General features: G+C 60.8%; 1 protein-coding gene across 11 annotated transcripts in view; it reads left to right on the top strand.

Moving 5' to 3' along the window:
• The first annotated feature begins 1,129 nt into the window (after positions 1 to 1,129).
• The window catches only part of TNS1 (tensin 1), a 62,269-nt gene continuing 40,636 nt past the window's right edge, over positions 1,130 to 22,762 (top strand). For 4 of the 11 annotated variants that reach the window (XM_063161871.1, XM_063161870.1, XM_063161868.1 and 1 more), the window contains exons 1-4: positions 17,010 to 17,048; positions 19,139 to 19,180; positions 21,938 to 21,987; positions 22,283 to 22,454. In XM_063161871.1, coding sequence (XP_063017941.1) covers positions 22,287 to 22,454 — 168 coding nt within the window. In that variant the 5' untranslated portion in view covers positions 17,010 to 17,048; positions 19,139 to 19,180; positions 21,938 to 21,987; positions 22,283 to 22,286. Of the gene's footprint in view, positions 1,205 to 2,356; positions 2,395 to 9,342; positions 9,463 to 14,600; positions 14,700 to 17,009; positions 17,049 to 19,138; positions 19,181 to 21,937; positions 21,988 to 22,282; positions 22,455 to 22,762 lie in introns of those variants that run through there. The other 7 variants (XM_063161866.1, XM_063161865.1, XM_063161867.1 and 4 more) reach the window with 6 other exon arrangements.

Below are 22,762 nucleotides of genomic sequence, written 5' to 3'. Positions count from 1 at the left end.
AAGACCCCTCCCCGTCCTCAACCCCCATGCATGAACACACACAGTTCATGCTTGCACAGTTTGGATCCATCCTGCACTCAGTCACACTCGTGGCATCAGCTTCCTCTTGCTGTGGGTTGTGCCAGACAGGGTGGGCACGGCTGCTCATGCTCAGGGGGCTCTGTGCCCCCTTTACACACCTCCAAGACACACCTCAGCACACGCTGCCTGGCATGCACCCCAAAACACAGCATGACAGCGAGACACCCTCAGCGTGGGCACCCTACTGGCAGCACTCGCACGTACTCGAGCGTGCACATAGATTTTTGTGCACTTATCTGTGTACCCACACACGTACAAATACATGCATGTATTATCTACACGTTTATCTATGCACATTCACATGTGCACACGAGTTTGCACACACACATGTGCATTCAAGCGTTTTTACCCCCCATGTGTGCAGACATACACAGCTGTGTCCACACACATGTGCTCACAGAGACACTTGTGCACGGGCAAGTATTCACAGGCACACATGGAGGTGTACCCACATGCAGGGAGGCACGAGTGTGCGCACATCTGTGCATGCACACACATGTATGTGCTCACACACATGCATGCACACAGCTGTGCACGCCTCTGTATGTGCTCACACAGCACAAACAGCATGGACACACACACGCACATCTGTGCACACAATCTGTCCGTGCACACACACGCACATATACGTGCACATGCACAGATGTGTGAGCACACAAGTGTGTGCATGTGTGCACACACAGAGGCCCGCACCGCCAGGGGGCGGCAGAGACTATTTAAAGGGGTGGAGGCAGTGCCCCACCCCCCTCCCCTGTACCCCCTATCCCCACTCCATACCCCCATCCCTTCCCCTGTACCCCCTATCCCCACTCCATACCCCCATCCCTGTACCCCCTATTCTGTAGCCCATTCCCATAGTGCTGCAGAGGACACGGACACAGGTGAAGATGTGTGGGGGACATGGGAGGAGGATGAGCTGCCGCCCAGGGCAAACAGGCAGGTCAGAGTTGAGTGTCTGGGACTTGGTGCCACCTTGTTCCCGCTGACGAAGCCCCGTGTTCCCCCCAGCCCCAGGACCTGGAGGCCCCTCCAGCACACTCCTTCAAGATGACGAGCTTCAAGAAGGTGAAGGCCTGTGGGATCTGCCGGCAGGCCATCACCCGCCAGGGCAGCACCTGCAGAGGTGAGCTGGGGCTGTGGGAGCGCGGGTGCATGGGGACGTGCCAGGGAGGTCAGGACATTGGGGATGTGTGTGTATGCCTGCATGCACAAGGATCTGAGTGTGGGAACATGTGCCAGTCTGTGCACACACACACGTGTGCCTGTGTGTTAGAGGGAGAGCTGTGGCTGTGAGAGAGTGTGTGGTGCCTTTGTGGGTGGGAAGGTGGCTGGGAGGCCAGGGTGGCCCATGGAGACGCTGAGGTGTCACACGTGTACGTGGCCGTGTGTCAGCTTTGTGCACGCTCAGTGAGTGTGCAGCGGCCACCACGTGTGTGCACATGGGTGGGGGTCTGTGCACATGGGTGGGGGTCTGTGCACACTCGTGGGTGTCACCCTGAGCCGTGCTTGCTGCCCGTGGCACCCAGTGGGTCACAGGTGGGGCCGCCAGCCCTCGCACGTGTGTGGTGTCGCTGAGCCCCGTGCGAGGGGCGGACAGAGGAAACGGGAACAATGAGGCTTCCTGTGCTGCAGGAAACGGGCCCAAGGAGAACAGGGATTGGGGTGCGGCTGTGGCCATGCTGCGTGGGGACCCTCGTGTCCCTGGGGATGGGACATGTGTGTTTGCAGGGCTAATCAGGCAGCATAATGGTGCCCTGTATGTGTCCCAGCAGTGGCAAACAATCCTGCACTGCCCATGAGCACGTGCCCTCCACAGGGCATGGGTGAAAGTGTGCAGCAGCAGTGCACAGGAAGGAGGGAGGGAGCACAGGCAATGGCAGCACCCCTGTGGTGTTCTCAGTTATGCCAGTGTCCATGAGAGGCCCCATGAGACCTGTGTGTGCATGGTCTGCCTCCATGCTGTTCACCCTGGGCATGGGGGCTTGCACTCACACACACTCACTGGCTCGTTGGCAGCGTGTCTGTCCCAGAGCCACAATTTGTGTGCCTGCTGCTGTGCTGGTGCCACCTGGAATGTGTGTGCACAGTGCGAGGTGTGGGCGTCCCTGCACGCACGTGCATGTCCTGGCAGTGCCCAGTGCCAAGGTGCTCTGCAGTGCCCTGCAGTGCTGGGTGCCCCTCCTTCCTGCCCTGCATGTGGGGTGCCTGCAGGCTGCCCCCTGGCACTGCTCCCCCTCCTGCCTCCAATAACCCTCTCTCCCTCTTTCTCCCGCAGGCTGCAAGCTCTCCTGCCACACCAAGTGCCAAGCCAAGGTAAGGCAGTGTCCTGAGGTGTATCCCAGCCCTGCCTGCAGGTGCTGGGGACTCAGAAGGGAGGATGCCATGGTCCATGCCAGCTGACCCCATTGGATGGGCACCCAAATGGGCTGGTGGCTCTCGGCTGGTCATGGTGGCACTGGTGTCACCACTGGGTGAGGCTGACAGTGCCATCCTGCTGCCTGGTCACTGACAGCATGTGCCTGTCTGTGTATGAGGCTGGGATTTTGGGTGCAGCCCTTGTCAGAGCAGACCAGCAGCTATCTGTGCCCCAGTGCCTGGAGCGGGGTGCCCTTTGCCAGGGTGAGTGCTGGGCACGTGGGTGCCATGCGCCGTGGCTGAGCGCTGCCAGCTGCGTGCACACAGGCTGAGCAGCTCTGCCGATGCCCAGCCAGGGGCGGATCTTGCTGGCAGGAGACAGAGGATGCCCAGCGGTGCCTGTCTATCCAGCTGCTGCACCAGCAGAGGGGGACCCTACTGCAACCCAGGTTCTCCGAGGAGCGGGAGGTGGGCACGGTGCCCATTACTGTGCTGCCGGGGCAGGGGAGGCTTCGTGTTCTTAATCCCTGGGGAGGCGTGTATGCCAGCTATCTCTGGGGCTGGCATCCTGGGCGGGAAGAGCCTGGCATGCCCCAGGCAGACAGCGTAGGCTGGGACATGCCTGTTCCCGTGCCCATTGCCTGTGCCCAGCTGGGCAGGGAGGGAGAAGGAAGGGGGGTGCTGTGCCAGGGGCTGGGCACACGTTGGGCTTTGCAGGGTGTCATGGTATGGGTGGTGGAGCAGGGCAGGCGCTGGCAGCAGCCCTGGCACTGAGCCTCAGCTGGGCTCCTGGGGGAACTGGGGACTGTGGGGTACCCTGGGCCTTGTATGGGCTGGGCAAAGATGACTGGGAGGTTTTTTAGTGGAGCTGTGCCAGCCCCAGGACACTGTGTCAACTCTGGGCCACCCCAGGAGCCTGTGTCACCCCGGGCACCCCAGGAAGGCTGGGGCCAGGGAAGGTGGCTTTGCCGGGGTGCTGTGGGGAGAGCTGGGAGGGGCGTGCAGGAGGGGATGCCTGTGGTACAGTGGCAGGGAGCATCTGCCAGTGGTTTCCAGGCAGGAGGGAGTGTCAGGAAGTGTGTGTGTCTGGGTGTGAGCCCGGTGGGGATTCTCTGATGCCTGACAGGGGGCTGTACACCGAGAGGGGGGTCATACCAGGCTCCCAGCATCTGGCTGGGCTGTGCGCATGGGCTGTGTACAGCTCGCTCTCCCGGCCGGCTGCATTTCATTAGCCTCCATCACCCTTCCCACGCTCGCTGGAAGCTGGAGCCCCCTCGGTGGGGCCAGCTAGCCGAGGGGTTTGCTGCTGGGGGGAGCGTGCATGGGGCCAGGGCCAGGGGCCTTGCACAGAGCTCCTTTGGGCCAGCGCCCAGGGAGGGGCTCCTCCGGTCGGGCAGATGGCCAGCTGACTCACACGCCAGCCTGTTATTGTAGGGTCTCCGAGGAGGGTGCACGTGGGGAGGGGGCTTGGCATGGAGCAAAAATGGCCTCTTGTTTACCTGAAGTCCCTCATGTTTAACCCCTGCACCTCCAGGATACTTTGGAGAGGGAAGACGAACGCACCCCCAAAGAGCTGGCAGCTGCACTCTGCAGTGCTTCCTCTTCCTGCCCTGGATATGCTGCCAAAGTCCTGGTGTCCCCTGGCTCTGGTGTCTCCTGGCCCTGGAGTCTGCCCCACCATGCTGCTGGCAGTGTCTGCTCTTTGGTCCCCACATTTACCTCCCTAGCACTTGCTCCACCTCTTTGTTCTGCCCCGTAGCATGGCCAGCTCCCAGCCAGCTGCATCCTGGGGGGAAAGCCCCCACTTACAAACCTCAAATGGACCAGGTGTAGGGGAGGGGGAGAGATGGGGGTGTAAGGAGTTGTACTCTTGGTAATCAGTGTGGGGTGATAGGGGGTACCATGGGTGTGATGGGGATAAAGGGAGGGGGGCACTGGAGTGTATGTGGGGACGCCTGGGAGCTTTTGGGGTGCTAGTGAGTGCCCCCTCCGTGAGAAGGCAGCGAGCAGGCAGAGCTGTAGCAGGGAGGGCAGGACCTGTGCCCTGGCAGTGACCTGCATACCTCAAGTTTCCATCCTGCCTGAAAGACAGTGGGACAGCAGTGGTGGAACCCAGTGCCCTGTGCTGGCAGTGATGCTGGTGGGATGCCTGGTGCCCGTGGGTGGCTGTGGAGGGGCCAGGGCAGCTGCACACTCATCAGCTGGGAAGCACAACTCTGTTCCCATGCCCATGTAAGGCCCTTCTTGCGCCCTGTGCCTCTGCTCAGGGATTTTTCCTTGCTTAGCAAACCTCCCTCCCTCTCTTGGAGAGGGACGGTTGGATGGATGGACACTGGTATGTATGTGACACACACAGCCTGCCCCTCCCTCCCTCCCTGCACCAAAACTGCCTGCCCAGAGCTGCGGGGTTGTATCTTTCCTTGAAAAGCGGGGAAACTGAGTCACCCAGCCCTGTGTGGGGGCAGCAGGAGGCAGGGAACGTGGTGTGGGGTGCAGTACTTCTGTGCCTGTGTTCAGGCATGGGTGAGCCTGTGTCGTGGGTGGCACGTGCTGGCAGTGGCACAGCCAGGATCGGTGGTAACACTGCTCTCTGACCGAGGACGCTCCGAGCAGTGGGGCCATGCAGGCATGTCCCAAATCAAGGGATATCCTAGGAGTGTCTGCATCCCCCGGGATGCCCTCACTCTGACTGTGGTCAGATGCTGGTTGGAGAGGCTGAGAAAAGATGGGGGACTGTGCTGCTTCCCGTAGAGGGAGCTGGCCCCACGATGGATGGTTTGGCTGGGGGACAGCGAGTGCTGTGGCGTTTGGCTGCCGATCGGCTGGCGATTGCTGGTGCTTGGTTCTGGGAAATGGCGCCTGTGCCAGCCCCTGGGCCTGGCAAGGCTCCAGCCTGCCACCCAGGGGCCCAGCAGTGCTGGGTGAGTGGGGGTGCTGGACTGTGCCAAGAGGGGAAACTGAGGCACATCACATAGCACGGGGCAAGAGGTCTAGGTGTTGTCCCCCCAGCGTCTCTTCCTAGAAGCTGAAAGTGTGCATTGGAGCCACGCCACACACACGTGTGTGTGTGCCTGTGTATGTGAGCATGTGTGTGTGTGGCTGTGTGTGCTCAGAGATGCATGCACGAGTGCATGGGCTGCAGGAAATGCACGTGTGTGCAAGAACACCCATCTGTGTGTGTGAGCACCCTCGCACACAGGCGGGTGGTCACATGCATGTGTTCCCAGTTCACTGCCATCCATCCCCGCTGGCCTTGTGCCAGGCCTGTGTTGTTTTTCAAGTGCCCCCTGTGATGGGGCTCCCCTGTGAGGTTTGTCCATCATTAAACCGGGGCTGGAGCAGGGCCAGGGCCGGGCAGCGAGGCATGTCCCGGCCAGAGCAATCGCTCCCAGTGCCCGCGGCGGTGACGGGCCCTTGGACGGCTGCAGGACCCATGGCAGGGCCTGGTGGTGGGGGTGAGGAGGTGTGCACCCCTCAGCTGGTGCTGGGAATACCCCCTGCTTGTTAAGCAAGTCAGAACTAGGAAGGGAAACTGAGGCAAGCGGTGGTTGGACACTTCCAGGAAGGCTTGACTCCTGGTGAAGCCATGCCATGGCCAGGGGCCCAGGCAGTGCTGGGGGTATGGCCAGGCTATGTATTGCAGGTTCCTGGGGGCTGCAAGGAGGGGACATCCATGTCCCAGCTATGGAAGATTCTTGTAAGGGGATCTGTGTCTGTGCGGTCCCTGCTCCAGGCACTCTGCTTCCTCCCCGTGCTGTGGAGGGGAAGATGACGTGCTGGTCATAGGGGAGTGCCCGTCAGGTCCCTGTCCCTGATAGCCCCGTTCAAAGCCACCCCCCAGAGCTTTGGCACAGGTAATTAGCAACACCCCTGGTCTCCACAACAGAGGGGGCGGTGCGTGGGAGGGAAGGAATCGAGCAGGAATACGTCCTTGACCCCGGTATGGGCCCAGCTGGGGTGGAGGGATGGGGAGCTGTGGGGCTCAGCCCTGCCCCGGTACTGTGCCAGGTTGTATTTGTGCAGCAGGTCCTGGAGGGGGTTTTATTGGGTTTTTTTTTTCCTCTTTCCTTTTTCCCCCTCTTTACGTCACTGCCCAAATATTCGGCCTCTCAGCTCCAGTGGGGGGCCGGCTCCACTGCTGGGAGAACTTGGGGCCCTTCCCTGCACCCTCGGGGTGCTGCACGGAGAGGATGGGCAGGGGAGAGGGGATGCTGACACTGCTTATGCTCGCTGCACTGCTGAGCACTGGCCAGGACTGGCCTGGGAGGGGTCAGATGAGGCAGTGGGGACCACCAGCCTCCCTCCTTGGCAGCTCCTAGGGCTGCATCCATCTTCCCAGAGCCCCGTCATGGTGGGAAGCAGGGTCCAGGCCTGCCTTATTTCCCACTGGTTTTCTCCCTTCCCGGAGCAGTTTGCATCCCCCATGGCCACTCCTCCTGATACCTGCCCTGGGAAGGGTGCTGGGTCCCTGGGAACTCCCAGGACCCTCCAAGAGATTTCAGTGATCCCAGTACAGCTGAAAAGTCTGGCTCAAGAGGGGCTGTACAGACCTTGCACTGGGGCTTACCTCCTTTAATCTCTGGAGATGAACCACACCTGGGTGCCTGGTCCCCAGGTCTCCTTTCTTCCACTGACATCTGGGGTAATGATGCTCAGGGGTGTTTGTTTTGGGTCACAGAGGAGCTGTTTCATGTGAGGGGTGGTTTGTCTGGGGGGGCTGGGAGTCACTGGAACCACTTTGCAGACCGCTGGGCTTGCGCCCACTGGCACTTTGACCCTATGGCTCTGGGAGATACTTTGGCAGCTGTAGTTCAAGGATGTTGTCAGGACTTCTCTGGCTGTGTCCTGTGAAAGGGACACGTCATGTCCCCAGGGGACATTTCCTGTCACTGCCCCGGGGACCAGGACAGGGACGAGGAGCTATCAGTGCCCTTTGCTCACCCACTCATTTCCATCCCATTCAGTTGCTGGTACTTTCCCATCTGGCCCCAGCTCTTCCTCTGCTGATGTTTCCCAGGGCCTGGGAACCATCCTGTGGCCTCCTCCTGAGGAGTTTGGGCTCTGGGGCCTGTGCAGGGGTCTGTGCTGGAGCTGGGCTGGTGTCCACGCTGTGCACTGCTGGTGCAGGATGTTCTTTGCCCCTCCATCCTTGTGGCAGCACTCCCATCTTTTTGGGATGCCTGGTTTTCGTGGGCTGTGGGGATGGTGGGACTTGTTTAGGGGTGTCAGTGGATCCTGGCCATGGGGTTTTGTCCCTAGAGTGGTGGCTGGCTGTTGGGGATCTGACCCTGTGCTGTTGGGTGCTGGGGAGGGCTGAGGGGCTGGCTGGTGCTTGCTTTGGAGGGGGGATGAGGAGATGCTCTCCAGAGATGTTTGACTCTGATGCTTTGTCCTTGGCAGCAGGAAGGGTCCCCACAGTGCCTTTTGGTGCTCCCATCCCATGGCACTGTTGGGTTGCTGTGTAAGCTGAGGCATGGAGGGACTGGGAAAGATCTTGAACTGGAGTGTAACTACAGGGGTGGTGTCCCTTAGGGGGACTTGGGGGTGGGCAATGGGAGAGCCCCTTTGCACAGACCCCTCCCTGGTGACTTTTGAAGGGGTGGTAAGGTAGGAGGGGTGTTGGGGTCCTGCACCGCTCCAGCAGAGCCAGTTCCAGCCTTTTGGCTGAGCCCACAGCTTCAGGACGGAAATGCAAACAGGAACGGGGAGGCGTTGGGTGAGAAAATGTCAACAGCCCTGGGCCGGGTGCCTGGCTCACGCCTGCCCGGCCAGCTCGCCACTCTCTGGGCTGCTGCTGGTGGGCTTCTTCTCTTTGCTGGAGGGTCTCCTGGCACTGAGCACTTGCTTGTTCACCAGGGCTGGGGCTGGGTTGCCCCAGGGGCAGCAAGGGAGACCGGGGCTCCAGCCATCGACATGCAGCCCCCCGAGGAGGAGGAGGAGGGGAGACAGGAGGAAGGCCAGGGGGATGCTGGGCACAGTCCAGGTTTGGGACAGGCAAGCTGGGACTGGCATGACCTTAGGTGCCAAGGGACAGACGGGGCTTTTCCAGCATTTTGGCTTTGATTTTTAGTTGAGAGGTGGGGTGATAAATCTCCACATCCTCTCCAACGCTGGGGGTGCGGGACACCCAAGGACCATTAGTTGGTCCCGCATATGGCAGGGGGGCCCCAAGTTGTGTCAGGGGGTGCCAGGCAGGCCCCAAGCAGGGCCCCACACACCGGTCCCTGCCACCCCCCCGCCAAGGGCACCGGGACGCCGGTGGCGTCACGCAGGGCGATAAGGCCCCGACCCCGCTGCTCCCCGCCGCCCGCCGCGGCCCCTCGGCACCGGCTGCCAGGGGCTTTGCAGGCGGACGTGGCCGAGGTGTGGGGGGGATAATTTTTGTTTTTTGGGGTGGGGGGGGGGGGGGTGTGCCCACCTGCCGGCACCCCTACCCCAGGGCCAGCTGCTCGAGTCAGGCTCCCGGTTGCCTTTAAGGGCGTTTTTGGGGGAGGCGAGGGGAGCGGAGCGGGGCCGGACTTGGAGCGCGCCGTGCAGCTGGGGAGAGGGAAGAGGAGAAGAAAGAGGGAGAAGAAGCGAGAGAAGGGAGAGGAGCGGTGGAAAAAGCCGACCGGGACCCCATTCCTCCCCAGGGCCGGGGCCGGCGCCCCGGGCTCCCCAGCCCCCGGCCGCCCCGGGGGTGCGGAGGGGAGCGGGGAGCCGGCGGGACCTCCCCGCGCCCCTCCATCGCCGGGGTCCCGCTTCTGGGGAGCGAAACCCTTCGGCTCTCCCCCTCCTTCCCTCCCCTCCCTCCTCCCTCCCTCCTTCCTTCCTTCCTTCTCCAGGCTTGGCCCGGGGAGGGAGGGGGGCTCTGCCTGCAGTCTGCCTTCACTCCTGCCCGCCCGGGCGACGCCGGGCTCCCGCCTGCCCCCCGCGGCCCCTCCGGCCGCCCCCCGCGCCCCCCGGGCCAGGTGAGGCTGCGGTGCCGTCCCTCTCGGATGTAGGCAGGCGAGACCCCGGATGGATTTCGGGAGCGTCATGAACCAGGTACGGGCGGGAGGTGAGGGCGCAGGGTCCCCAGGCCCCCCGGGAGGGAGGGTGCTGCCGGGGGTGTCATCTCTCCAGGGGGCGGGGGCCACGCGTGATATCCGAGCGGTGATGGGGTGGTGCGTGGAGGGGGGGGTGCTGCCCCCCGGTGTTGGGGGGTCCGCAGCTGTCTGTCACCAGGAGGGGCCTCGGGGTGCGGGAGGGGGGCTTGAAGAGGGCGATGCGGTGCTCGCAGGGAGGACGGCTTGGGCAGGGGGCGAGGGCCGGTTTGCCGCCGGCAGGGACCTGTGAGCGCGCCCCCCCGTGCCCCCCTCCCCGCCTGGCCAGGGCCGGTGACTCTCGGGGTGCTCCGGAGGGGGACACACAGGCGCTGGGCTTTGCGTCCCCCCCTGGCCTCCCCGAAGTGCGTAGGGACACGTCCCCGCGGAGCGAGGAGTGCGCGGGAAAGCGGGGTCCGCCCCCGGCACCCCGCTCCCGCCCCGCAGCCGGGGGGGCGATGCCGGGCTCCTGTCACCCCGCGGGGAGGACACTCTGGGGGGCTCCCCGCGGCCGGGACACCCTGGCAGCCCACGGGTTAACCCCCCCTCGGCGGCGGGACCGTCAATGGTTAAACTCCGGGTTAATGAGTGGCGAGGCAGCCCCGGCGGGTGCCAGCCCCCCCCGCCGCCCCCCCGGCAGGGATCCCCGGCCCCTCGGCGCCGCCGGGCCCGCAGAGGGTTAACTCCGTCAGGGCAGGTCCCAGCGCAGATGTTTTTGGGCTGTGCTGCTGGGAGAGGAAACGACCGAGCGAGGGAGGCATCAGCCCGTTTGTGTTTAAGGGGAAAACAAGGAAAAAAAGAGAAGTGCTCCGTTCCCGGGCGCCTGAGCCCGCTCGGCGCTGGCGTCAGCCCTGGTGCGGTGGGTGAGTGACTCCAGTGTGTGTGCTGGAGGACAGCTGGCAGGGACACTGGGGTGACAGTGGCTGCACCCCCTGGGTGCTCATGGCACTGGAGTCTGGGCGTTCTGGGGGGCAACCAAGCAGGCACCTCTTGTCCCTACAGCATGATGGCCCTGGGATGACAACGTGTGTCCTGTCTGGAGTCTGGAGCCACCCCCAGGGAAAGTGTATCGGTGGGAAACGAGCGTCCAGCTCTCACCCACTCTAACGAAGCCTCTTAGTGATCCTGCTGGCCCTGGGCAAAGTGCTGGGCCTTGGAGCTGTGCTCGCCCATGCGCCCTTTTGGGGTCTCAAGTTGCAGGGTGTCCATTTGCTTATGCCCTGGGCAACCCTCCTTGCTTTGCTACTGTCTAGTTCCTAGCCTTGTGAGCCCGTCCCCGGGTATCTGGTCATAGTGCCAGCAGACCCTGATCAGCATTGGAGCTTCCCTGATGGGTTATGGGACACAAGAGAGAAAGCAGTCCCACAGCACAGCTCCTGGGGTAGGGGGAGTGTATCTTTTTCTCCACTTCTCCCTCCTATTCTCTCCTCAAAACTGCAGACTGGGGGACACCAGTTTTGGAGGTGCTGCTCAGCATTTCAGGTCCCCTGTAGTGTTTTCAGCTCTGACCTGCAGGGTGAGGATACAGCACTGACTCATCTCCATCTGCTTTGGGCCTTTCCTACTTTCACAAGTAGGGCTCAGTACTGGGGGGCTAAGACCCCTTGGGGCAGCCAGGGCTTATTTTGGCACCCCCTCGAGCTGGGTCCCAGACCCATGGGCACTGGCAGATGCTGTGAGGCTGCCAAAAGTGTGCAGCGGGGTCTGAGTGCACAGGAGGGGGGCTTGCCTGATGCTCCAGCAGAGTAAATGTGTGGGAAGGATCCTGCCCTGGGCTCAGGGTGGGGCACAGGATGCTGCCAGGCTGATCAGTCCCACAGGAGTGCCCGTGCTCCATGTCGGAATCCATTTGTTGATCAGTTCCATGTGAGAATCCGAGCGCTGGCCAGTCCTGTGTGGGAATCGCTGCTCTGACCAATCCTGCACGAGAGTCAGTGCTCTGACCAATCCCCTGTCAGAATCCAGGGCTTGACCAGTCCTATGGGACAGCCTGGCGAGTGATTAATCCCGTGTAAGAATCCATGTGCTGGCCAATCCTGTGTGAGAATCCCTGCGTTTACTGATCTCAGGTGAGAATCCACGCACAGACCAGCCCCAGATGAGAATCCTGTTGCTGCCCAATCTCATGTGAGAATCCATGCATCGACCAATCCAATGTAAGAACCTGTTCATGGACCTGTCCTGGTAAAACCCCCTGCAGCAGAGTCTGTCCCAGCCAGTCCTGGTGTGACTCTGTTCCCTGGTGCAGAAGCTGCTCCCTGGCCAGTCCTGGTGTCTGGTTTGGTTCTGGGGAGTTGGTGAGGAGCTGGGGGGATCCTGGTGCTTTTCCTGGGGCAAGTCTGTTGCCGAGGGGGGGCAGTGACCCTATGCTCTTCCTTAGGCTGGTTGTGGGTCCCCATGGGTCTGGGCTGAGGGGTGTCCCCGCAGTGGGGTGGCAGCACACGTGTGTGGTGCTGGGGGCAGAGCAGGGCAGGGCTGGGGCTGTGGGGCCAGAGCCAGGCAGGCACGTGCTGGCCCATGGGGCTGGATCCAGACCTGCTGCCTCCAGATGTTGCCTTTTTAGGCACTGGAGCACAGCACATCCCTGCCTGTGGCCGGCCCTGTGCCGAGCCAGTGCCTGCGAGCAAAGTAGGGACAGCCCCTGTCCTGGTCATGTGGAGGCGTCTCTGTCCCCCTCCTGATCCCCAAAAACACCCTTCTCTCCCCAGGCAGGGTCAGGGATGATACCTTCTCTCCCTTCCCCTCATCTGCACTTGGCAGCATTAAGGCTGGTTGCTGAAACCGCCCCGGAGCCGGGACCTGCCCTTATTTGGGTTGAAACCGGGGCTATTTTGGTGCAGCTGCCTCCACTGCAACCCCTTGAAGCTTCTCTGTACATTGTTTTTCCTGTCCTGTCCCATACTCCTGTGCCAGGGCTGCTGGCCAGGCCAGCCATGGGCTGCTGTGTGCTGTTACCGTGCCAGTGTGCTGTGTGTCCCAGGGTGTCATGGGGTGCCAGGGGTGGCCCCCATGGCCACTGTGGGGTGGAATGGCTGGTGTCCCCTGTGGCGTTTCATCCCTAATTTGCAGGGCCGTGTGTACTGGGTAACCTCTGTCCTGGTCCTGCTGCCGCCTTCCTGGCGGGGATGGGCTACAGGGCGGCTCCTCATCAACATACCAAGGGAGAAACAGGAGACAGCGTTTGTCCCAGTTCAGGGGACATCCCTGAGTGAGTGGCTCTTTGCCTGGTGCACCTTCTGGAAAATGGCCTCTGCCCTGGCATGGGTGCCGTCCAGGCATCCAGGCACGGACCGGATGGCACAGTGACAGTCCCTGACCCAGCTGCAGGGTGGGCTGGGGATGCTTGGAGGGAAGCCTGGGAGCGGTGGGACCTCTGTGCCCCAGCATCAGCCCAGTCTGACTCACCCTGAGCCGCCGGCCAAGCCGCTCCCTGCCCTTCGGCGCATCTGCCAGTCACCCCCACCCGATGGAAGAAGTCCCAAAAGCAGCACCCCTGGGCACTGGTGGGGGCAGACAGGGGCTGTGGGGTGCACGGGCCGCTGCTCCTCCCAGGGACTCCTGTGCCGGGGTTCTGTGTGGCTGCCCTGTGCCTCACACACCGGGGCTGTGCTGGGCAGGGTGGAGCTGGAGAGGGGGGGAGCGGCTGTGCATGGAAACATGCCGTCCTCCTGCCGGGGACATGTTGCATAAACAGGAGTTTTGCCAGAGCTGCAAAAAATGTGAGGGCAGGAGCAGCCAGCACGTGGTGTGAGCAGAGGGTACCTGACCCCTGTGCAGGGCAGGGTGTGACAGAGCACAGACACTGCAGTCCCTTATGCCTGGCAGGGGAGAAGGATGCTGCAGTTGGAATGGGGAGCAGGGGTGCTGGAGAGGGAAAATCCTTCCCCAACATCCCCAGTTTAGTGGTGCCAGCCTGTCCCCTAAAAGCGTCTTTTGCTGTGAGGTGCCTGATGGCTGCTCACACTGCCCCACACTGTGGCTAAGAGAGGGCTCAGCAGGGCTTGGTGGCTGTGGCTGGGCTGGAAAACAGGGGAAAGGCTCTGGGAATGGCTGGGGAAGTTGCTGTGGCCTGTGGCTGTCCCTGGGATCCCCTGTACTTGAGGCAGGGTCTCGAGGTGAGCAGAGAATCGTGGGGTGCGTGCGGAAGTGATTCACAGCCCAGCTGGGATGTAAGCAGCACAAAGCTGAGATGAACTTGCTTGGAAGGAAGTGGTCCCTCATGGGGTGATGTGGAACCCCACGAGGTGGGATCACATGGGCTGAGCAGGCATTTATGCTGCCCAAGCACTGTCCTGTGGGACGCCAATGTGGCCACTGAGTCACATTCCTCTTTGACAACTGCATTTCCAGACCACAGGGTGGCTTGGGCAGGGGAACCACTTACAGGGCTGGAGGGAGTAGGGTGCCTTGATGCCCTCTCTTGGGGTCCACATTCTTTCTAAATAGTGGGGTCGTGAATCTGGCTTGCTTTGGGAAGGTCTGGGATGTCAGTGTCCCTTTTGACAGCGTGTCTCCAGCTCCAACCACACCATCTGGGCTGGCTTGCCAGCACCTCAGTGCCTGGCCATGGGAAGCATCTCTGGTGTGCAGGGGTCTGTGTGAGGGCCAGGGTGGCTGGTGCTGCGGCTGCTCCTGGCATAGGAAGGGTCAGCACCAGCCCGGATATCGTCCGGCTCCGGAATGTTTATCGGAGCTCCTGGGGAAGGGAAAAACAAAAACCGCCACCCAAAGGAAGGGATATGCGTCAGAGATGGGCCTGGATCACCCACCGGCAGCCGGCCGGGCCGTGCTGTGGGCCGTGGGCCAGTGCTCGCCCGGCTCCAGCTGCCCGGCCGGGGACACCCCGGTGCTGCACTGATCCAGCCCGTTCCTGAATCGCAGCGCCCCGCCATGGAGGTTTGTGTTCCCCCAGCCCTGCTGGCATCTTGCAGGTTGGGGCTACAGCCCACAGTGATGCTCCGCTGGAGCAGGACCTGGCAGTGGCCCTGGGCACTTCCATGGGTGCAAGCGTTGTTATACCGAGGGAGGAGAGGGAGAGGAAGGAGGTGCTGAGGGAGGGAGGTGTGAGCAGGGGTTGCAGCTTGGAGAGGGCTCTGAGATGTCTCATCCCTGGATAGGAGGCGGATGTCTGCATTCCTCCAGCCTCGCTCAGTTCTTGTGAAATGGTGCTGAAGTCCTGTCGGGATCTGTGGTGCAGAGGTCAGTCCCTGAGCCGCAGCTGGAGGGGTTAGGTGGAAGAGGGATCTCATGAGCTACTCTGCACTATGGCGGTGTGGCCAGGGACTGTCAGGGGTTTGCCAGCCAGGTGTTTATTTCTGGGCTCGAACATGTCAAGGGGATCGAGTTTCTCTAGGTATAGTGACAGCTGGTGATGAGCGAGCGAGCCCATCATCACTTTCCAGCGGAAGGCTGCAGGGTGTGCCCAGCCCTTTATGAGACATCAGAGACTCCTATCACTCCTGGCCACGGGGCCTCATTTACTGGGAAAGTGATTTTTCTGCTTGGCAAAACTCGGGTCTCAAGGCAGCAGCTCGTGGGATGTGGCTGCTGGGAGGGATGGGGCTGCGACCTGGGGGGCCGGGCGGGCGGGTGGGGGGCGGTGGGGTGGGCGGCAGCCCTGCTGCGCCTCGTTCCTCGCATTCCTGGGCAGGGCTGCCGGGCGGCGGGGTCGGCGGCGGGGGCCAGCCGGCAGGAATGCAAACACCGGTGAGGGGGAGAAGAAAGGCCGCTGTGTCTGCCGCGGCAAAGCGAAGCCTGGACCAGGGGTGTGCGGGTCCCCCTGCCTTTCCCACCCCTCCCTGCAGCGAGGGATGCAGGAATCGCTGAGGACAGAGATGGTGGCTGTTCTGGGGGTCGCTGCAGGGCTGTACAGTGATACTCTCACCGTGGGGCAGGAGGGGTGCTCCTACACCTCTACGTAGGGAACTGGACTTCCCTAGGGAGGGGTCCATTGTCTGGAACAGAGTCTTCCGTCTTCTTCTTGAACTGGGGACATGTTTGAGCCAAACTTGAGAGAGAGAAACAGCTTTACATTCCTGCAGTCCTTGTAAAACTGCCTTTCTGGGATGCGAGAGTGCCATACAGCCTGAGCTGCTGGCTCCTGTGGATGGGAAGAGTGGTGTCGGGTGAGCACAAGCCCATATTACACATCAGAGAATCCTCAAGGGCAGGGAAATACAATCCACAGGCGCCCCAGTTTTTTCCCTTTTCCAGCCAGAGGTGCATTTGTAGCCTGCAAACTTCCTCATGCCGACAGCAGAGGAGGACTGGGCATGGGCCCTACCTGGACCAGTGTGTCCCATTGTGGGGGAGCTGTGCATTTCCCCCATCTCTGGCCCTGCAGCTGGGGCTGGGCACGAGTCAGGGGCGCTTGTTGAGCATCCCCGGGGGAAGAGCACGGCGGCAGCGTGCGGGGCACGGCACGGCACGGCACAGCCCTCGCCGGCTCGGTCCGCAGAGCGGCTCGCTGCCGCTGCCGGAGAACATTCCAGGGAGGCTGGCGCGGGGCCAGCGCCGCGGGGCAGGGAAAAGGGCCTTTTATGGAAGCGTTTCTGCATTAGAATAAAATCATAATAATAATGCGCAGGGGAAGGGAGCGGGAGGAGGAGGAACCCCTGAAGAAAACAGTGAGATGGGATGGGAACAGGCTGGCAACCGGGGAGGGGAGCAGGCGCTGGGCATCGTGCTCTGGGGACCAGGATGGGATGGGATAGGGGTGCTCCAAGTGGGGTGTTTGCGGCAAATCCTTCTGTTTATGGCCCGGGGCAGGAGAGACAGAGTGGGGTTCAGTGGGTCCCCATGCTGCCATGGTAGGGGACCAGCCCCTGAGTGGTGTTTGCCATCTTGGCTCCCTCCTGGGCTGGGGCAGGGGTTGGCTTACTGCAGGTCACTGCTCCTGGTAGGATTTGTAGAGGACAAAATGCCCCGAATCTCACCCTCCCACTACTGCTGGCACCTCTGGGCCAACACAGAGCTGGAGTGCCTGTGCCCGCTGCCCCAGCACCTACGAGGCGCTGCCTCTCCCAGCCTGGCATGCTGCTGCTTGGGGTGCACACAAAACCCAAGGTTAATTGTCAGTAATTGCCGCTGGTAATTAAGGTAACAATAGCTGGGCTGTTCAGCTGGCGGCTGCAGGAGCTCACGAGGCTGGGCTGGGGTTTGTTCCAGGAGCTGCTCTTGGCACCAAGCGCCTGCCCTGCGCTGTGCCGTGCTGTGCTCGCCATGCCCACCCGGGCTGGGGCTGGGGCTGTCCTGGCTCCCTGGCCAAGGATGAATGGCACAGCTGCCATGGCCCTGGGCCGACTCCCACTCCTAGCCTTGACTTTGGGGTGATGCCTTTGCTCTGCCTGGGGTGGCAAGGCCATGGATGCCCCTGTCATTTCCTTGGTTAAGTGCTGTATTCCCTGTGGCATGGGTGGGGGGTGAATGCTGCATTCCATCCTCTTCCCATGCCCTGTGTTGGACAGAGTGTTCAGAGGCTAATCCTGGCTCTCTTCTGCTTCCTTGCAGGCTGTGACCCCCTGCTCCCCCAGTGTCAACTATGAGCTGGTAAGTGACACCTCCGCTGTGAGCCATGGGTGACAGCCAGGGCTCTGGGGATGCTGGAGCATCCTGCTCTGGGTGTGGGGCTTTCTCTGAGCTGGGGCTTCAGGATGTGAATCTTCCACCCTCAAAACCACATTGGTCCTGAGCTTGGGGTAAAGGTACTCCCATTTTGGTGCTGTGCCCCCCACCATTGCTGGCTGAAGGGCATCCCGCAGCTGAGCAGCAAAAGCTGGAGCAGCCTAGCTATCACAGGACTCCTGGAGCTGGAGCTTTCAGGGAAGAGGGGCCTCCAGGGTTGCTGAGAGGGACAGGCAGATAGGACGTGACCATCCAGGGCTCTGGGGTCCCCTGGCCAGAGCTGGGGCGGTTTCACGCACACCCGGAGATGGCCGTACCAGATGTGCCTTTGGCTCGGGGCGCTCAAGGCCATGCATTTGAGCTCTTGTTATTGTCACCCTCTACTATTGTCTGTCCTAGGGGCCTTTAGTAATTTGCTGGGGCCAGGGCGACACAGGCTGTTCCCACCCTGTCCTCTCTGGACACGAGGAGAACAGCTGGATGCATCATCTCCGTTCACCCTGTCCTGGGGAGGGCAGGTGGGGATACTGGGCAGACAGCCACAGCCCTTTGCCACACTGCTGCAGGCCATGGCTGAGCTCAGGGGCACCAGGGCACTGGGATGTCACCTGGGGCAGGGCCATGCCCAGCAAGGGGTTTGGAAGGATGACACAAGGGTGCTACCAGGCAACATCTTGCCAGCAGAGCAGCTCCCCTGCCCCGTCCCCAGCCTGGTGGTGCTGTGGCAGCAGGCAGAGCAGGCACGTGGCAGCAGGGAGACTGGCATAGCCTGGGGCCACTGCAGCAGCCCTTCCTTTTTGCTCCAGACGTGTGCCAAGGCTTGCTGGGGCAGGCGCGGGGAGAGGAGGCCCTGGCAGGGTTTCAGCTCAGGCTCAGCAGCCTGGCAGTGCCGCAGTATCTGTGCCTCACACGGGGCCCTGGGCTGGGCAGGGGTCTCACCTGGAAAGTGAATGTGGGGGATGACCACCTGCAGGCTCTGAGGGCAGTGTGAGAGCCCAAGAGAGCAGGGCATGGGGTAGGAGTGGAACATGCTGCCTGCTCTGGGGCCTCATGGTGGTTATCTGCCCTGGGTTTAATCTCTGCCTGCACCCTTCACCCCTGCCAACCTCCTTGGGCACTTATCGACAGCAAAAATATGTTGGCTTCGAGCTGGGACCGTTACTGTGGCTTTGGGAGGAAGTTGAAAGGGTTTGCCCTGCCTCATGGATGGAAATGTCTGCTCTGGCCCTGCTGCCAAGCGTAGAGCAGCCTGGTTTTGGGGGTGACCTCCAACCTCCTGGTCCCAAGGCTCCCATCTGGGGACCCGCTCAGCTGGGTCCTTTTGCTGTGCCACCCCCAGGTACCACAACCACCATTCCCAGACAGAGGTATCTGTCTCCTGCTTCCTATTTTTGGGGTCCAGACACTTTCCCCCACCCCAGGAAGTTAATTCCTGACCCCAGCCTCCTTTCAGAGCTCTCTCCAGTGGCATGTTACCAAATTTCCCCCTGTTTTGAGCATCTCAGACCCTGGCTCTGCTCCCACTGGGGTCTTTCACTGGCCAGGTGGGATCAGGCTTATCTTGGGAGCCAGTTGCCAGGCTGGGTGTGGGACTGCACTGGGCTTGCCCTGTTGTTCCCAGCTATAGGGTCTGACCATGCAGAATCCATCTGGAATCCCAGAGATGTGGGGGGCACCAGATGCCCATCATAGAACAAGCTCAGGGTTTAGCCAAATGCTTCCCATTGGCAACAGTGGTCAGTGCCAGTGGTGATGGCTGAGAGGCAGGATGGCAGCATCCTTGGTACTTGAGTATCCCAGCTCTGCACTGGGTTTTGGGGGATTCCCAGCCTTTAGGAAGAGAGGACATGTTGGCAGGCAGGGAAGGGAACGGAACTGTGCTGCATTTCCTAGGAAGCACCAGAAATAGCCAGGGGGAACTTTTGACCCTGGCCCTGCTCTGTGTGTGTGTCTCTCTCTCAATCTCTTATCTCTCGCTTGCCTTTTTCTCACCTTCTCTTTGCTCCTGTCTGCAGCCATCCCTGGGGGAGAGCATCACCAAGCAGGTAGAAGTCCTGGTAAGTGCAACCAGTCATGGAGGCTGATCACTGCCTTAAGACCTCTTGGGGTCACTTGTACCTGTCCCGTTGCTGCAAACACTCCCTGCAGCCAAAATCCCTCAGCCTGGGATGCTCCTGTAGTTTCCCAGTGTACCTGGGACCCTGAAGTCCTCTCTCCCAGCCAGCCAAGGTGATGGTGGCCATGCCAAAGGCCAAGTGAGATGCCCAGGGTTGGTGCAGAGGCGGTGGTGGAGCCCAGCATACTGGGGGCTGAGGCTTTCACTGCAAAGCTGACTTTCCTGTCGTGGAGCTGGGGATCTGTTATTTAATCTGTGGACATGAAATTGCTAAGACAGTGTAGACAAATGCACTGCCAAAGTCAACGAGGACAGCTTCCCCCCCGCCTGCAGCCAGCTTGCTGGCCTCCCTGAGTGTTGGGGCTGGGACCCAAGGGATGGAGGCATGCTGCTTCCCATGAGGAAGAAGATGAAAGCCTTCCTCACCTGAGATCTGGCTTTGCCTAATCCCTTTGGTTGTCCAGGACATGTTTCCAGCCCTGAGAAAGAGCATCCTCAGGAAAATCCAGTTAGAAGTCTCCTTTGCTGTCTTTGCTGTCTTTGCTGTCTTTCAGGGAAGTTTCTTGATATTTCTGAAGCCTTTCTTGTGCCTTTCTTTACCCTTTCCAAGCAGAGGGGACCTTCAGGTTTTGGGTGCTGCCAGGAGCTTGGGGACATGCCAAGCTAGCTTGGGACTGGAAGGAGCATTCTTGATGAGGTTGGCAGAGGGATCTTCAACCCAACAGGACTGGGACCAGCCCGTCCTGTGCTGGGCTGGGCTGGGTTATACTGGTTTGGCTGGAGTCTCTCTCCACAGGGGACGTTGGCAAGGTCTGCCAGCCCAGTGGCAGGCAGGAGTGTTTAATAACAGGAGCACAGCTCCTATCAGCTGATTGCAGGCTGACTCTTGCTCGTGCAGGGCTGGCGGCAGGGACGCAGCGCGGCTGCGGCTGGGGGTGGGGAGCATGGCAGAGCGCGGGGAGCAGGGCACAGCCCGGGGGCTCTCGCTGGGACAGGGCACACTGCAGGGCCCTGGCTGTGGCACCCGCTCTCCCGGCTCTGGAGGGTGCCAGGAGTGGACCTGCCATGGCGTGGAAATGGATTAGCAAAGGGCTCACTGCTATCCAGGTATGGGGAGGGACAGGGACTCTGGTGTCCCCACCTTGCTTGCCCTCCTGTGTCTCAGTTTACCCATGTGGGAGCTGGGGGTGATTCCTGGTTTCCCCATGTCAGCTGTCTGTTGGGAAAGGCTGTGGTTTTGGGAAGCTGCTGCAGTGGGATGGGGTGACATTGACTGAGGGGGCTCCCCTGGCTGGGGGGTGTGGGACCCCAGAGATCTCTGTTATGGATGTTTGAGGCACTGCAGAAGCCATGGTGGGGATCCCATCCTGATCACTGGTGGGTGATGCAGGGATGAGCCCATATTCAGGTTCAGGCTTGTTCCACACACCTTGGCTCTCCCAGGAAAGGTTTTACCTCTCTTTTTGTTGCATTTTAACTCCTTATTTGCCCTCAGCAATGCCGGGGATTTCCTGCGGTGAGCAGGCAATATGGGACACCCTGAGGAAATACTGGAGAGGGAATTGTTACTGCTGTTCAAGCACCTCTGGGCACTGAGGCAAAGCTGCTGCCTTCTGGAACTGCTTTGGCTGGGAGGGGTGACATTTTTCCCAGGCCCCAGGGTTGCTGAGCCTGGCTCTGCTCTGCAGGATAACCTGACCTTGAGAGGGGCATGCAGGGCTGGTGGAGGGTGACGCTGGCTGTCCATGGGAGCAGCTCTGGGACTGTGCTGGGTGGGCAGGAGGTGGCAGGTGAAGGATGTCAGGGAAACTGCTCTCCCACCTCGTGCTGTGCCCTTTGGTGTGCTGGTTGGGGGATGCTGCAGCCCTGAGGAGAGTAGCAGCAGTCTTGCAGCTCTGGGAACCAATGGGGCATCCCAGGAATCAGCTGTAGGATGTATCTCTTATTCCTGATCCTTCCAGGCGTGTTGCCTGCGTGAGATGAGTCTTTAAATGACTTCTGCTTATTAGCTGGAGATACTAAAACTAATGAGGTGCAAGTGTGTTTTTCCTCAGCGGCTTTTTTTGGAAACCCTGCTTTGTTTTTCGGCTGAGGTCACAAAGTCACAGAACAAGCCGGCTGCAGATGAAATTTTCGAGGCCGGAGAACATGCATAAATAGAAGTTTCCTGCTCCAAGAGCTCAAACATTTCCTCCAGGCGTTTGGCTTGGTGGAGCTGGGGCCAAAGCAAACTGTCGTGCCTGGCTGGCTCCTTGAGGCCGCTTGGGCAGCGAACCTGCCCCTGCTCCAGGCAGGGCCAAAGCAGCTCTGTCCCACCAGGTGTGCCCGCAGCCTGATGGACACAAGAGGGACTTGTGACATGCCTGAGACTGTGTCCACCTGCTCAGCATCCTCCAAAAAGTTCCTCTGGGACCCTTTGGCAAGGCACTGGCCCCACAGTGCGCATGCTAGCTGGTCCCAGCAGCACTGGGGTTGTGAGAGTTGGGTTTTGCATGTGGGATGTGTCAAGCTGCTTGTGCTATTGGGATGCTTAGTGGGATATGGAGACTGTGATATTTTGGGGGTGTTAGGATGCTCAGTGCAGTGTGATGGAGGTGGGATGCTTTGGCAGCAACATCACACCCAGGTCTAGCAAGACCCCTGTGCTGGCTGTGGCTGGGTCATGGCAGTAACTTGCTTTTCCTCTCTGGCTCTTTAGGATGCCACAAAATCCCCCAGGAGTGGGCAGTCACGCTGCAAAACATCCAGGTACTTGCCTCAGTTTCCCCTTCTGATGACTGTCTCTGCTCTGCCTGAAGCTCCCTCCCACTGAGACCTGCTTCTCCAGAGGTGCTATACCTGGGAGGTGCTCCAGTGAAGAAGACACAGGAGTTATGACCCACCATCCCCAGCCTGGGGATGGATACCCCAAGAGGACTGGGAGCAGGGGACAGGCTGCAGGCAGCTGTATCCCAGCCCATGTGTCCCAGCCTGTCTGGCAGGGTGAGGAAGGGTGCCTGTGTCCCTTCCCTGTGCCTTGACAGTGGTCCCCTTCCTTTCCCAGAAGCATGAGCCTGACTGCAGCCATGGAGAGCAGTTGTGAGCTGGACCTGGTGTACATCACGGAGCGCATCATCGCTGTCTCCTACCCCAGCGCAGCCGAGGAGCAGAGCTACGCCAGCAACCTCCGTGAAGTGGCCCACATGCTCAAGTCCAAGCATGGCAACAACTACGTGGTGAGGGGCACAGCCAGGTCCCTGCCAGGCTGCTGGAGGGGCTGGGGTGCTCAGCTGCTGGGGATGGGCACTTGCAGGGGACGGATACTGCATCCTTGTCTCCATGTGGGCTCTGTTGAGGGAGGGTCTTTGCACTGTGCTGGATAGATTTTTTTCTTCATGGAAGATTACCAGTCCCTTTCAGACCTCCTGGGTGTTTTTGGTCATTGTGTTGCCGTGTGGCAAAATGTTACTCAGGGTAATATGTCTGGGGAAGCCTCTCACAGCAGGATTTGGGAAGGCTTTGGGGCGAGGGAGAGGTGAGGTGG

This window comes from Melospiza melodia, chromosome 8 (genome assembly GCF_035770615.1).
Source record: "Melospiza melodia melodia isolate bMelMel2 chromosome 8, bMelMel2.pri, whole genome shotgun sequence".
NCBI lineage: Eukaryota > Metazoa > Chordata > Aves > Passeriformes > Passerellidae > Melospiza > Melospiza melodia.
The sequence above is the reverse complement of the archived record's forward strand: the minus strand, read 5'-3'. Positions and strand labels throughout refer to the sequence as shown.